Genomic DNA, 13,561 nt, shown 5'->3' on the forward strand with positions numbered 1-13,561 from the left:
CGCTTTAGCCAGCAGCTGAGACCCCTGATGCCCAGATAAAATCCCAGCCTATGTTCCTAAAGTAGTGTTACATGTCAGATTTCTCTGTATAGATGATTCATTTTTAAGAAGACTACTTTTGATTTACTTTTTAATTAAAACTAACGTGGAAAAGAAAGAATCCAGCTGGAGAGCACAGATCAGTGATGAGCTGGTTATGAACTCTAGATCTGTGCAGTAATATTTCTTGAGTTTCTTCAATATATACTTGTGATATGATGTTTTAAAAACATTGTATAATTAATTTTTAATATACTTCTGTTTTCACAAGGGCATTTGTTAATTCAAGGTTGGCCACGCATTTACAAAGATCTTCAGGTTTTTGAAAACCTTCAAATTATCCGAGGTCGGACACAACATCGGTAAGTGATTTATATAGCTGTAGTTTAGTAGGAACTACTTATTAATGGGAAGAAGTCATTTATTAAGTTACTTGTGTTGTGAATACAACCAAATACAATACATTTTCAAGATGGAATCACATTATTTTATCACGGTCACACTTTTCACACCTGGAATGGAAGACACAAGGCTTATTAGCTGTGTCCATTAAATTAATTCCACATTAATATCATTCATAATTAATATGTAGACAATTTATTGTCATGATCATTAAAATCCAGCTGACCTGGGGGCAACCAATGTACCAATTTACAGTGTTGTGAAGTAGTGGGATGTAAGTTTGTTTACTTGATCCTTTGTTCCTAAGTTTGATCAATCCACTAAAATCCAGTGGCCAGGTACAGAAAGCAATCAGAAAGGGGATTGGAATGTTTATCTTTATCTCAAGGGAGCTGGAATTCAAAATTAAGGAAGTGATGCTTCACTTGTAGACAACCTTGGTCAGACCCCATCTGGTGGGGCAAACATGAACAAAAGATCATAAACCTAAACTTAAAGCTGAGCCATTTAGGAGTGAAACAGGAAGCACCTTTACATGCAAAAGGTAGTGGATATGTGGAACTCGCTCCCCAAAAGGCTTGTGGATGCTGGGTCAGTTGAAATTTTCAAGGCTGGCATTGATGGAGTTGTGTAAGGCAAGAGTATTGAGGGATATGGAGCAAAGCCTGGTAAATGGAGTTGATTATAGATCAGCCATAATCTAATTGAATGGCAGAACAATCTCAAGTGGCTGAATGGCCTATTCCTGTTCCTATGAGAGGCATTAGACAAGCATTGGTTTTCATCACATGGAGAGGATAGAAAAAATGGTTGACAGGACAACTAGGCTTCTCTTGAATGCCACCCTGTGGCTAGTTACAAAGTAGGGTAGATCTTGGAGAGTGCCTGCCTTCCCTGGTTAGAGAATGGATTACGACATAAGAAGACCTAAAAGAAACCCCACCTCCCCCTCAAAAAAAAGTCAACCACAGAGATGAGATTGTACTTTATTTAATAAGTTATGAGACAAACCCAGAATCCCACGCTTGCATCTTAGTCTTCATTTAATATTTGTACCTGGGCTGTTGATGAGTTGATTCTCATCCACTAGAACACCAGTCACAAGATACTGGCTAAAAGAGTTGGCTCAATATCAGGAGATGGAGGCTTAGCTGTGCTATCACACATTTCAGCAATATCAGTATAGGTAAACTAAACTGACCTGAATGGAGAGCCAGAGTGGGGGAATAAAATGTAGCAAAATTGTGAAATGAAATCCACACATGTTTTATCTTGCATCAGCTTTCTAAATAAAGGTGGAACGTTAATTTATTTTTAATTCAAACTGATTTTGGCAGATAGTTTAAATCTAGCATTTGTTTGACACCATTACACCAGAAAGATATAGAAAGGAAGAACCTTCATGACCATGGGATATCTCAAAGTGCTTTACAACTAGTGCAGTAGTTTAGTCATCTCTGTAATGGAGGAAATGCGCAGCCAATTTTTTCAATAAAAATGGCTTGTCCTGTTACCAGATGCTGACTTTTTTGTGGATATAAATTTACTAAACTCTTAAGAAGCATGCTATGCAGATTGAAATTTGAAAATGGATTTCTGCAGATGGGGGCACCATAAAAATGTACTTTAATCTGATTTTTGATTTGCAAAACTATAAGTAGGTACAATGCACTATGAACACACAAATAGACAAGGAATGCAGCACTTCACTCAGGAAAGATTTTTTTTTAATATATGTATATTTATCCATTTTACTTGCACAAGTGAATATATTTTGTCGTTAAGCTTGAGTCTAAACAACTGTCTTGTGGATATAGATGTAGTTTTCTATAACCTAACATCTTTCTGTTTTTGTATATGTTTAGTAGCGCTATATCATTTGGTTTGATCAACCTAAGCATTACTTCCCTGGGATTGCATTCACTTAAGGAGATTAGTGATGGTCAAGTAAAAATCATCAATAACACAAACCTCTGCTATGTTGATACCATACGCTGGGAGCAACTTTTCAAATCTCGCAGACAATCGTGGAAAGTAGCACAAAATAAACCGAAGAAAAAATGCAGTAAGTGAATAACTTCAATTAAAAGTCTCTTGTTTTTGGATTTTTGTGGTGTCATTATAGAGCAATACAGTCATTTGTGGCACAGAAGCATGCCATTCGACCCATCGAGTTCATGCCAGCTCTCCGTGGAGCAATTCAGTCAGTCCCACTCCCCAGCTCGATCGCTATAGCCCTGCAAGTTTATTTCCTTTAGGTGGCCATCCAATTTCCTTTTGAAGTCTTTGATTGTCTCCACTTCCACCACCCTTGTGTGCAGCAAGTTCAAATTTTGTTTAGTCCTGGAGTTCAGAAAACTACTCTGGTTTTGTTTTGTTTGAATATGTCAAAAGCATTGCTATATAAAATATTTTTCTAACCTAAAGCTTTATGCTATTTGTTCAGATACACTAAGCTATTCTCAATTGCTTAAATACATCAGTATATTCTTAAACCAAAACTAGATATGGATTTTACTCCTTTAATGGAGGAATGATGACCAATACTTCAGAAAATGGATGTTCCATGTGTGCATATATTAACACTAATTGTTATTCTTCAGTTCTTTGGGCCTCCTTATCTCGAGAGACAATGGATACGCGCCTGGAGGTGGTCAGTGGTTTGTGAAGCAGCGCCTGGAGTGGCTATAAAGGCCAATTCTGGAGTGACAGGCTCTTCCACAGGTGCTGCAGAGAAATTTGTTTGTTGGGGCTGTTGCACAGTTGGCTCTCCCCTTGCGCCTCTGTCTTTTTTCCTGCCAACTACTAAGTCTCTTCGACTCGCCACAATTTAGCCCTGTCTTTATGGCTGCCCGCCAGCTCTGGCGAATGCTGGCAACTGACTCCCACGACTTGTGATCAATGTCACACGATTTCATGTCGCGTTTGCAGACGTCTTTATAACGGAGACATGGACGGCCGGTGGGTCTGATACCAGTGGCGAGCTCGCTGTACAATGTGTCTTTGGGGATCCTGCCATCTTCCATGCGGCTCACATGGCCAAGCCATCTCAAGCGCCGCTGACTCAGTAGTGTGTATAAGCTGGGGGTGTTGGCCGCTTCAAGGACTTCTGTGTTGGAGATATAGTCCTGCCACCTGATGCCAAGTATTCTCCGAAGGCAGCGAAGATGGAATGAATTGAGACGTCGCTCTTGGCTGGCATACGTTGTCCAGGCCTCGCTGCCGTAGAGCAAGGTACTGAGGACACAGGCCTGATACACTCGGACTTTTGTGTTCCGTGTCAGTGCGCCATTTTCCCACACTCTCTTGGCCAGTCTGGACATAGCAGTGGAAGCCTTACCCATGCGCTTGTTGATTTCTGCATCTAGAGACAGGTTACTGGTGATAGTTGAGCCTAGGTAGGTGAACTCTTGAACCACTTCCAGAGCGTGGTCGCCAATATTGATGGATGGAGCATTTCTGACATCCTGCCCCATGATGTTCGTTTTCTTGAGGCTGATGGTTAGGCCAAATTCATTGCAGGCAGACGCAAACCTGTCGATGAGACTCTGCAGGCATTCTTCAGTGTGAGATGTTAAAGCAGCATCGTCAGCAAAGAGGAGTTCTCTGATGAGGACTTTCCGTACTTTGGACTTCGCTCTTAGACGGGCAAGGTTGAACAACCTGCCCCCTGATCTTGTGTGGAGGAAAATTCCTTCTTCAGAGGATTTGAACGCATGTGAAAGCAGCAGGGAGAAGAAAATCCCAAAAAGTGTGGGTGCGAGAACACAGCCCTGTTTCACACCACTCAGGATAGGAAAGGGCTCTGATGAGGAGCCACCATGTTGAATTGTGCCTTTCATATTGTCATGGAATGAGGTGATGATACTTAGTAGCTTTGGTGGACATCCGATCTTTTCTAGTAGTCTGAAGAGACCACGTCTGCTGACGAGGTCAAAGGCTTTGGTGAGATCAATGAAAGCAATGTAGAGGGGCATCTGTTGTTCACGGCATTTCTCCTGTATCTGACGAAGGGAGAACAGCATGTCAATAGTCGATCTTCTTCAGTAATATAACAATTATTGAACGATCTTCAAGAAAATTAGAGTGTTTCAATATCTTTCTCTGGGAAGCAAAGAATGCTGGGAACCATCTTTGTGTTCAGCATGTATTTGTGTGCAATATGCTAGATTCCTAATTTGTTACCCTGATTATATTAAGCATGATTCAGTTCATCTCATTAAATTGTTTAATTAGTTTATTTTGAAATTGGGCTTGCCCAAACTAACAGTGGCTTCATAGCAGCTAGAGTTATAGGGCTGTATTTTACCAAGCCCATGACGTCGGGCTCGATGGCAGGGGGCCAAGGGGGAAGGAGTTAAAATTTTCAGTGCAGGGTAGGGGGGAATGGGGTCAAATAAACGTAATGGGTTTAGGGGATGATAGGAAGGGGTGAACTTTAAACTTTGTGTCGTCTTGGTGGGGGGGGGGGGTTGGTGGGGGTAGGTCGGATTTAAAAGATGAGTGCTTTTGGGGGGAAGGGCAAATAGTTAATGTAATTGTTATTGGGAGGTGGGAAAGGGGTGTTAGAAATTTATTTGATAACTTTTCGGGGAGGTGTTGCTTTAAAAATTTAAATACGCTGGCCACACCATATGATTGGGGGCTGTTGCAGGCTGCCCCATCTATTTAAATGAGCTGCCACACGAGAGATTCCAGTGGCTCTTTGGCATGTGTTGGCCGCCATTTTTTGAGCTCGGGCTCTTCAAATCCAGCCCAGAGAGTCATTTAAGGCACAGAAGGAGGCCATTCAGCCCATCAAGTCCATGCCAGCTCTCCACAGAGCTATGCATCAGTCCCACCCCCCCCCCCCCACCCCCCACTTGATCCCTGTAGCCCTGCAAGTCTATTTCTCTCAGGTGGCCATCCGCCCTCCTCTTGAAATCATTGATTGTCTCCACTTCCACCACCCTTGTGGGCAGCGAGTTCCAGGTCATTGCCACTCGCCATGTGAAAAAGTGCTTCCTCATATTTCCCCTACATCTTTTGCCCAAAACTTACAGAAGTTTTAGCACTGACATCCCTCACACCTACAAAAGCAATTCCCCAAATCAATTGCCATGTTCAAAACTGCAACGTTACACAACATTTCCGATAAATGTGCTATTGCCTCACATTTGGAATTTTCTGGTTACCTTATCCTCGAAGTTACATTGCAAAAATTACAAATAAAGGTCATTCAAATGTGTTGCTTTTCACTTCCTGCCAATGAACATTGTCCGTTGTGTACCTCAGCAAATTAAAAGCATTTAGTTGGGTTTTCAACAGTGTTATTTGAGGGACATTTAATTTCTTTCCCTATCATTTCAAATGGATATTATACTTGTATGCATTTTTAACCTGATGGTATATCTCAATATTTTAACTAAAATCATAATGGTAGAATAGTAATATTAGGAGACTTTAATTTCCTGAATATAGGCTGGGAAAAACACAGTGCTGAGGATAGGGAAAGAGAAGAATTTCAGATATGTACACAAAAGAACTTAATCAATACATCCCCAGTCGAATAGGAAGCAGTTTTGGATCTGGTTCTGGAAAGTCAAGTACGACAAGTGGAGTGTATTACAGTAAGAGATCATCTAGTTAACGACATAATATAGTTTAAAGTAATTCTGGAAAGAGACTAGAAAATAACAAAGGTGAAAGTGCTCAACTGGGGAAGAGCTAATATAAAAGCAAAATACCGTAGATGTTGGAAATCTGAAAAAAAAAGTGAATGCTGGAAATACTCAGCAGGTCAGGTAGCGTCTGTTGAGAGAGAAACATGGGCAGGATTTTCCCTATGGACTTCTGAAATGTGGGTCAGAAGCCCTGACTGTGTGTCATTCAATGTGATTTTCCCCGGGGCGACCAATTAAAGGCCAGAGGGTGGGCTCGCCGTCCAATTAAAGATGGCAGGCGGGCTCTCGAAACTGGAGGGCCAAGCAGAGGCCTTCTGGCTTGAAAGGAGCAGCAGGTCGTGCTGACAGGTAAGTAAAGGAGAGGGTGCTTCAAGATGGAAGCACACACCAACTTTTTTTAAGTTAAACCAAAAAATAGATTTTGCAATCAGGCCACTACTTGGGGGGTTGGGGGTGGGGGTGCGTCACAGGGAAGCCACTCTTCAGGATGGCCTGCGGATACTGCTACACCCAGGCAGGCAGGAAGGGCCAGTATACCTGCCTGGACTGCTAGCTCCCTAGTCAGCCGCTGGTATGCCGCCTCCGAGTAGTTCAGCTACACCGCCGCCTGCAGGAACCTGGAGGCGAACTGGAAAATCCCAGTCAGCCTCCTTTAATTAGTCTCATGGGACCCTTAATTACCTGGATCAGCTACCCGCTGCGTGCAGACGAGTAGGCCTGCTGCCCCCACCCCATCCCACCTCCACAAAATGGTCCAGGTGTGGTTTGGAGCCGGGGAGCTGGCATGCAAGCTGGCAGCACTATTTGTAGCACTCGCCTGCCTCCAATCCCAGCCCTGGGCTCTCCCCCAGCAGGGGCTAAAAATCCTGCCCACTATTCAGGTCAGTAACTCATTATGCTGATGAAAGGTCTTTGACCTGAAGTGTTAACTTGGTTTCTCTCACTGCAGATGATTAAGAAATTGGCAGATGGGCAAAAAACAGAGAGTAGGGATAATTGATTGGACAAATTGGAAGAAAGTAACTAGTGTTGTCCCACAAGGATATGTGTTGGGGTCTCAATATTCACTGCGTTTATTAACAACATGGATGATAGGTTTTTTTAATTATTCGTTCATGGGATGTGGATGTCGCTGGCTAGGCCAGCATTTATTGCCCATCCCTAATTGCCCTTGAGAAGGTAGTGGTGAGCTGCTTTCTTGAATCACTGCAGTCCTTGGGGTGTAGGTACACCAACAGTGCTGTTAGGAAGGGACTTCCAGGATTTTGACCCAGCGACAGTGAAGGAGCATTGATATAGTTCCAGTCAGGATGGTGTGTGGTTTGGAGGGGAACTTGCATGTGTTGTTCCCATGCATCAGCTGCCCTTTTCCTTCTAGGTGGTAGAGCTCACAGGTTTGGAAGGTGCTGTCGAAGGAGCATTAGTGAGTTGCTATAGTGCGTCTTGTACTGTGGCTTGTACTTTATGGCTGGCGGGCAGCCATAAAGACAGGGCTAAATTGTGGCGAGTCGAAGAGACTTAGTAGTTGGCAGGAAAAAAGACAGAGGCGCAAGGGGAGAGCCAACTGTGCAACAGCCCCAACAAACAAATTTCTCTGCAGCACCTGTGGAAGAGCCTGTCACTCCAGAATTGGCCTTTATAGCCACTCCAGGCGCTGCTTCACAAACCACTGACCACCTCCAGGCGCGTATCCATTGTCTCTCGAGATAAGGAGGCCCAAAAGAAAGAAAGAAAGAAATAGTGCGTCTTGTACTGTGCGTCAGTACACACTGCTGCCAATGTGTGTCAGTGGTGAAGGGACTGAATGGTGAAGGTGGTGGATGGGGTGCCAATCAAGTGGGCTGCTTTGTCCTGGATGGTGTCTTGAATGTTGTTGGAGCTGCGCTCATCCAGACAAGTGGAGAATATCCACCACAGTCCTGACTTGCACCTTGTAGATGGTGGACAGGCACTGGGGAGACCAGGAAGTGAGTTATTCGCTGAAGGATTCCTAGCCTCTGACCTGCTGTTGTAGTCACAGCATTTATGTGGCTGGTCCAGTTCAGTTTCTGGTCAGTGGTAAGCTCCCAGGATGTTGATAGTGGGGGAATTCAGCGATGGTAATGCCATTGAACATCAAGGGGAGATGGTTAGATTCTCTCTTGTATGAGATGGTCATTGCCTAGTAGAAGGCCACATATCGAAATTTGCTGATGACACAAAGATCAGCAGCATTGTAAGCAGTGTAGATGGAAGCATAAAATTAGAAAGATATTATTGGATTAAGTGAATGGGAAAACAATGGTAAATAGATTTCAATATAGGCAAATGTGAGGTCATCCATTTTGGACCTAAAAAGGATAGAACAGAATACTTTCTAAATGTGGAAACACTAGAAACAGTGGAGGTCCAAAGAGACTTGGGGTTCCAGGTACATAGATCATCAAAATGTCATGACTAGGTACAGAAAATCATCAAAAAGGCTAATGGAATGCTGCCCTTTATATCTAAAGAACTGCAATACAACAAGGTTAAAGTCATGCTTCAGCTATATGAAGCATTGGTTAGACCACACCTGGAGTACTGTGAGCAATTCTGGGCACTGCGCCTTAGGAAGGATATATTAGCTTTCGAGGGAGTGCAGTGTAGATTTACCAAAATGATACCTTGACTCCAATGGTTAAATTAGGAGGAGAGAATGCACATAGTAGGGCTGTATTCCCTGGAATTTAGGAGGTTAAGGGGTGATTTGATTGATATTTTCAAGATATTAAGAGGAGCAGATAGGGTAGATAGAGAAAAATTATTTGTGCTGGTTGAGAAGTCTAGGACTAGCAGGTATAGTCTAAATCTTAATGCCAGACCTTTCAGGAGTGAAATTAGGAAACACTTCTCCACAAAAAGAAGTGTCGAAGTTTGTAAATGGTAGTTGATGCTAGATCAGTTGTTAATTTTAAATTCGAGATTGCTAGACTTTTGTTAACCAAAGGTATCAAAGGATATGGGGCAAAGTTGGGTACATGGAGTTAGGGTTGCAGATCAGCCATGATCTCATTGAATGGTGGAAGAGACTCAAGGGTCTATATGGTCTATTCCTGTTCTATGATGACAAAGAAAATAAATTAAAATAAAATAGATAAAGGAGGCGTATCACAAATGCCAAGAGCAAGATTCAATCAATAACCAGGAAGATTATGGAAAGTACAGGAGGGAATGGAAAAGGTTAATACAAGAGGCAGTGACAGGTTATGAGCAAAGATTAGCAGGCAATATTAAATTTAACCCTGAAACATTTTATAAACATATAAAATGTAAGTGGTTTGCTAGGGCAAAGGTTGGGACAATTAAGGACCCAAAAGGAAATCTTCACATAGAGGCAGAGAAAATGGAAAATTTTTTAAATGAGTACTTTGTATCTGTTTTCACAAAGGAAGCGAATGATGTGAAGGTTACACTAAAAAGAGGGAGGTTATGGACAGGATAATTATAGAGAAGACATGCTCAAAATATTATTACTAAAAGTTGGTAAGTCATCTGGTCCACACAACATATCCTCGATTGCTGAAAAAAGCAAGTAGAAATAGCAGAGTATTGGTCAGACGCATTGGGAGAGGGATAAACCAGGAAAATACAGACAGTCCGCCTAACATTAGTGGTGGGGAAGTTGTTGGAAACTGTTATCAGGGGCAAAATAAACTTTCATTTGGAAAGGCAAGGGTCAAGCAAGGAGAAGGTTGATCAAGGTAGAGTAGTAGATGTATATATGGACATTCAGAAGGCATTTGACAACGTGCAGTACAGGAGAGTTGGTGAGAAGATGGAAGTCATGGAATTAAGGGGAAAGTGGCAATATGAATACAAAATTGGATCAGTGACAAGAAGAAAAGGGTGGTGGCAGATGGATGTTTTTCAGACTGGAAGATGGTTTGTAGTGGTGTTTCCCAAGGATCAGTTTTGTTTCCATTACTCTTTGTAATTTTTATAAACAACCTAGACTCAGGTATAGCGAGCACCATTATAAAGTTTGCAGATGATAGGAAATTTGACAAAGTAGTAGATCCTGATGAGGTTAGTTATTGACTTCAGGATGACATAGGCAGAATGATGAAATGGACAGAAGACTTGCAGATGGCATTCAATGTGGAGAACTGTGAAGTGATTCATTTTTTGAAGGACTAATATGCAAAGACAGTCGATTATAAATGTTACAATTTTGAAAAGTGTATATGAGCAGAGAGGCCTTGGTGTCCATATGCACAAATCCTTAAAAGGTGGCAGGGCAAGTTGATAAGGTGGTTAAAAAATCAAATAGGTTACTTGGATTTATGAATAGAGGAATAGAATAGATAAGCAAAGAGATCATGTTAGAATTTTATAAATCACTGGTTAGGCCTCAGCTGGTGTATTGTGGAGAAATCTGGGCACTGCACTTCAGAAAAGATGTAATGGCATTAGAAAGGATACAGAGGAGGTTACCATGGATGAGGGACTTCAATTATGAGGAGAGGTTGGAAAAGTTAGGATTGTTCTCCTTGGAAGAGAGAAGCTTAAGAGGTGACCTAATAGAGGTTATCAAGATAATGAGAGGTTTTGATAGAGTAAATAGGGAAACAAATATTACTTCTGTCAAGTGGGCCAATAACTAGAGGTTATAGATTCAAAATCACTAGAAAAAGATCTAGAGAGGAGACAAGGAGAAACTTTTTCACTGAGTAGCCAGGATCTAGGAGGCCATGCCTGGAAAGGTGGTGGAAGTTGATTTCTTAGACCATTTTAAGAGGGAGTTGGACAGGTACTTGAGGACAAGGAACTTACAGGGTTATGGACAGAAAGCAGGGATGTGGGACTAAGCACGACTGTTCTTTCAAGGAGCCAACACAGGCATGATGGACTGAATGGCCTCCTTCTGTGTTCTAAGTTTCTATGATTCTATGACAAATGACATGCTCTTCTACCAGTTGAATTTAACACAAACACATATTTCTCTTCTACCCCAAACATTAGCTGAATTTTTGATAAGTTCAGTTGAAACACAGTACTTAAAGCTAGCATAAAATGTCATGGAGCATCCTACAGCGATCTGCACTAGTCCATTGAGACTGTTAATTGGCAGGCTAACAGCTTGGAGTAGCTGTAAAGTACTTGGCTTCTAGGGTTGAAACATATTTCTTCCAGCCAGTTCAATTTCCTCCTCTTCATCCCTCAAAAAAATGATAGAATATGTACCGCTATATACAGCAACTCATATAATTCTGGTCAAAGTGAGGTAGCATTGAAGTGTGGAGAATTCTGCCAAGTTTTGGCGAATTTGATTATTTGATGACTCCTGCCTACGAGATATAAAGACTTAATCGATGACATTAGTTTTGTACTTTCTCAGAATTTTGCAAAGTGTGATAGAGAAGGCACAAATTTGACTGCTTTATGCCTGTGCTGGTGCTAGTTCCTGCACTGGAACTCCCTATTCTAATGTCATTTCGCTCCTTTTCTCCCACTTCATTGATATTTCTTCAAGTGTTTAATTAATTATTGATTGCTGCTATTATTAACTATGCTGATCATTTTTTTTTGTAGTCCTCTGGTTCTTTTAAAATAAGACCTGTATCTTTGGGGAATCTCATCTCCTGTTACAAAATTCCAGCTGTTAGCTTATGTTGTGAAGCTATAAACTAATCAACTTATCAGACATGATGAATTCATTTGTAAAATTAAAATGTATTTCTTGCATATCGCCTATTTGTAACATTCTTCAAATTTGAACATTCCTTTTTGTTTCTACCTACCTAGTTGCTGAAAATAAAACCTGCCATTTGCTGTGTTCTGATCATGGCTGCTGGGGCCCTGGACCTTCACAGTGCTTTTCCTGTCGTCATTATATTCGTGGAAGAGAGTGTGTTGAGAAGTGCAACATTTATGAAGGGTGAGTATGGTGTAAGACTTATTTCAATGCCTGATGAGGCCATAGTTATGCTTTTGTATCGGTGTAACTGGGGCAATTGCGGGTCCCCAAGTGCTGGTTTTTAGCAGCTAGTCACAACCCCAATGGAAGTTACCAAATTTGTTGTTATCTGGAGTCTATTGCTCAAAAGAGCAATGGAAGCAAATTGAATAGTAACTTTGAAAAGGGAACTCGATGAATACTTGGAAGGGGAAACATTTACAGGGTGATGACAGGGGAGTGGGCCTAATGGCCTTTCAGAGAAATGGCATATGCAAGATGGGCCAAATGGCCTCCTTCTGTGCTGTATGATATGATTCTATATGCTAACCCCAATGTCCAGGATGCCATGACCTCCAGAGACTTGAGCACATAATCCAGGTTGTTTCCTCAGTGCAGTACTGAGGGAGTGCTGCACTTTCAGATGGGACATTAAGGCAAGGCACACAAAGGGCTGGATTTTATGCAGGAGGTGGGGCTGCGACACCGGGTGGAAATGTCAGGGAACCCCGCTTCTGCACTTTTTCTGACCTGCAGAACGATCCTCCAGTCTTTTGGGGTCAAATTTAAGGAGGTGGGGTCCCCTTTAAACAATTAATAGGGATGGGGATCCCGCCAACATGTGCTGCCGGCCAATCACAGGGCTACCAGCTTAGCATTATCGGCAGTGCCATCGGGACTCGGACACAGGCCCAGCATTGGAATCCTGGACCCAAGGTAGGTAAGGCAGGGACGCTGGGGCCAGCCGACAAACCCTCAGCGAGGGGGGTGGAGGGGGTTGGGTGTTTGGTCTAGGGGAAGTGGGGTCCCGGGAGGTACATTTATACCCAGTGGGGGTCCTCCATGGGTCAGAAATTTCCCACAAAGGAGGGACCCTCCCAAAGCCCACAGGGAGGGTGCCGCTTTTTCCAAGGCATCCTTCCCGCGTGAGAGAGCCCCCCACCCCCACCCCTATGCAAAATCCCAGCAGCAGTGGGAAGAAGCCCTTAATTGGCCTCTGGGTGGGAAGGCAGTCATTGGCTAATATCCCAGCATTGGGTTCCATGGCGGCCATTGCCACTCCAGTTCTCGATGCCCCCACCCACCCACCTCTGCCACAAAACCCAGTCAAGAGAATAAGATCCAGCCTAAAGGCTGGATTTTATAATCTGCTGCCGGGAGTGACGGTGGGCGCGGAACATGACGGCCGTCCCGCGCATGACTCATAGCTACGCGGTGGGCAGACACTTACCATAATGACGGTCCCCCACCCCCCCAATCTCGTGTCAGGGTGGCATTGGCAATGCTGTCACTGGTGTCATCTGATGCAGGAGCAGGTGCTGGTGCTCTTTAAAAGGTTGCCACCCTGAAAACAGTGTATCCAAATGCAGAGTTGCCCCCTTCCCCCACTTCCCCCCCATATCCATACACACAATGCAGAGTTGTCTCCTTCCCCACCTCAGTTTCTTGAGTGTTGTTGTAGCTGTATTCATCCAGGCAGGTGGAGAGCGTTCCATCACACTTCTAACTTGTGCCTTGTAGGCGGTGAAAAAGATTTGGG

The 13,561-nt window shown here is 43.0% G+C and overlaps 1 protein-coding gene across 2 annotated transcripts in view; it reads left to right on the forward strand.

The window, feature by feature from the left end:
- Positions 1-13,561, forward strand: part of egfra (epidermal growth factor receptor a (erythroblastic leukemia viral (v-erb-b) oncogene homolog, avian)) — a 382,880-nt gene that overhangs the window by 281,398 nt on the left and 87,921 nt on the right. For both annotated transcript variants that reach the window (XM_068011578.1, XM_068011568.1), the window contains exons 11-13: positions 311-401; positions 2,307-2,506; positions 11,871-12,003. In XM_068011578.1, coding sequence (XP_067867679.1) covers positions 311-401; positions 2,307-2,506; positions 11,871-12,003 — 424 coding nt within the window. The remainder of the gene's footprint in view (positions 1-310; positions 402-2,306; positions 2,507-11,870; positions 12,004-13,561) is intronic.

The sequence above is a fragment of the Heterodontus francisci genome, chromosome 2, assembly GCF_036365525.1.
Source record: "Heterodontus francisci isolate sHetFra1 chromosome 2, sHetFra1.hap1, whole genome shotgun sequence".
Classification (NCBI taxonomy): Eukaryota; Metazoa; Chordata; class Chondrichthyes; order Heterodontiformes; family Heterodontidae; genus Heterodontus; species Heterodontus francisci.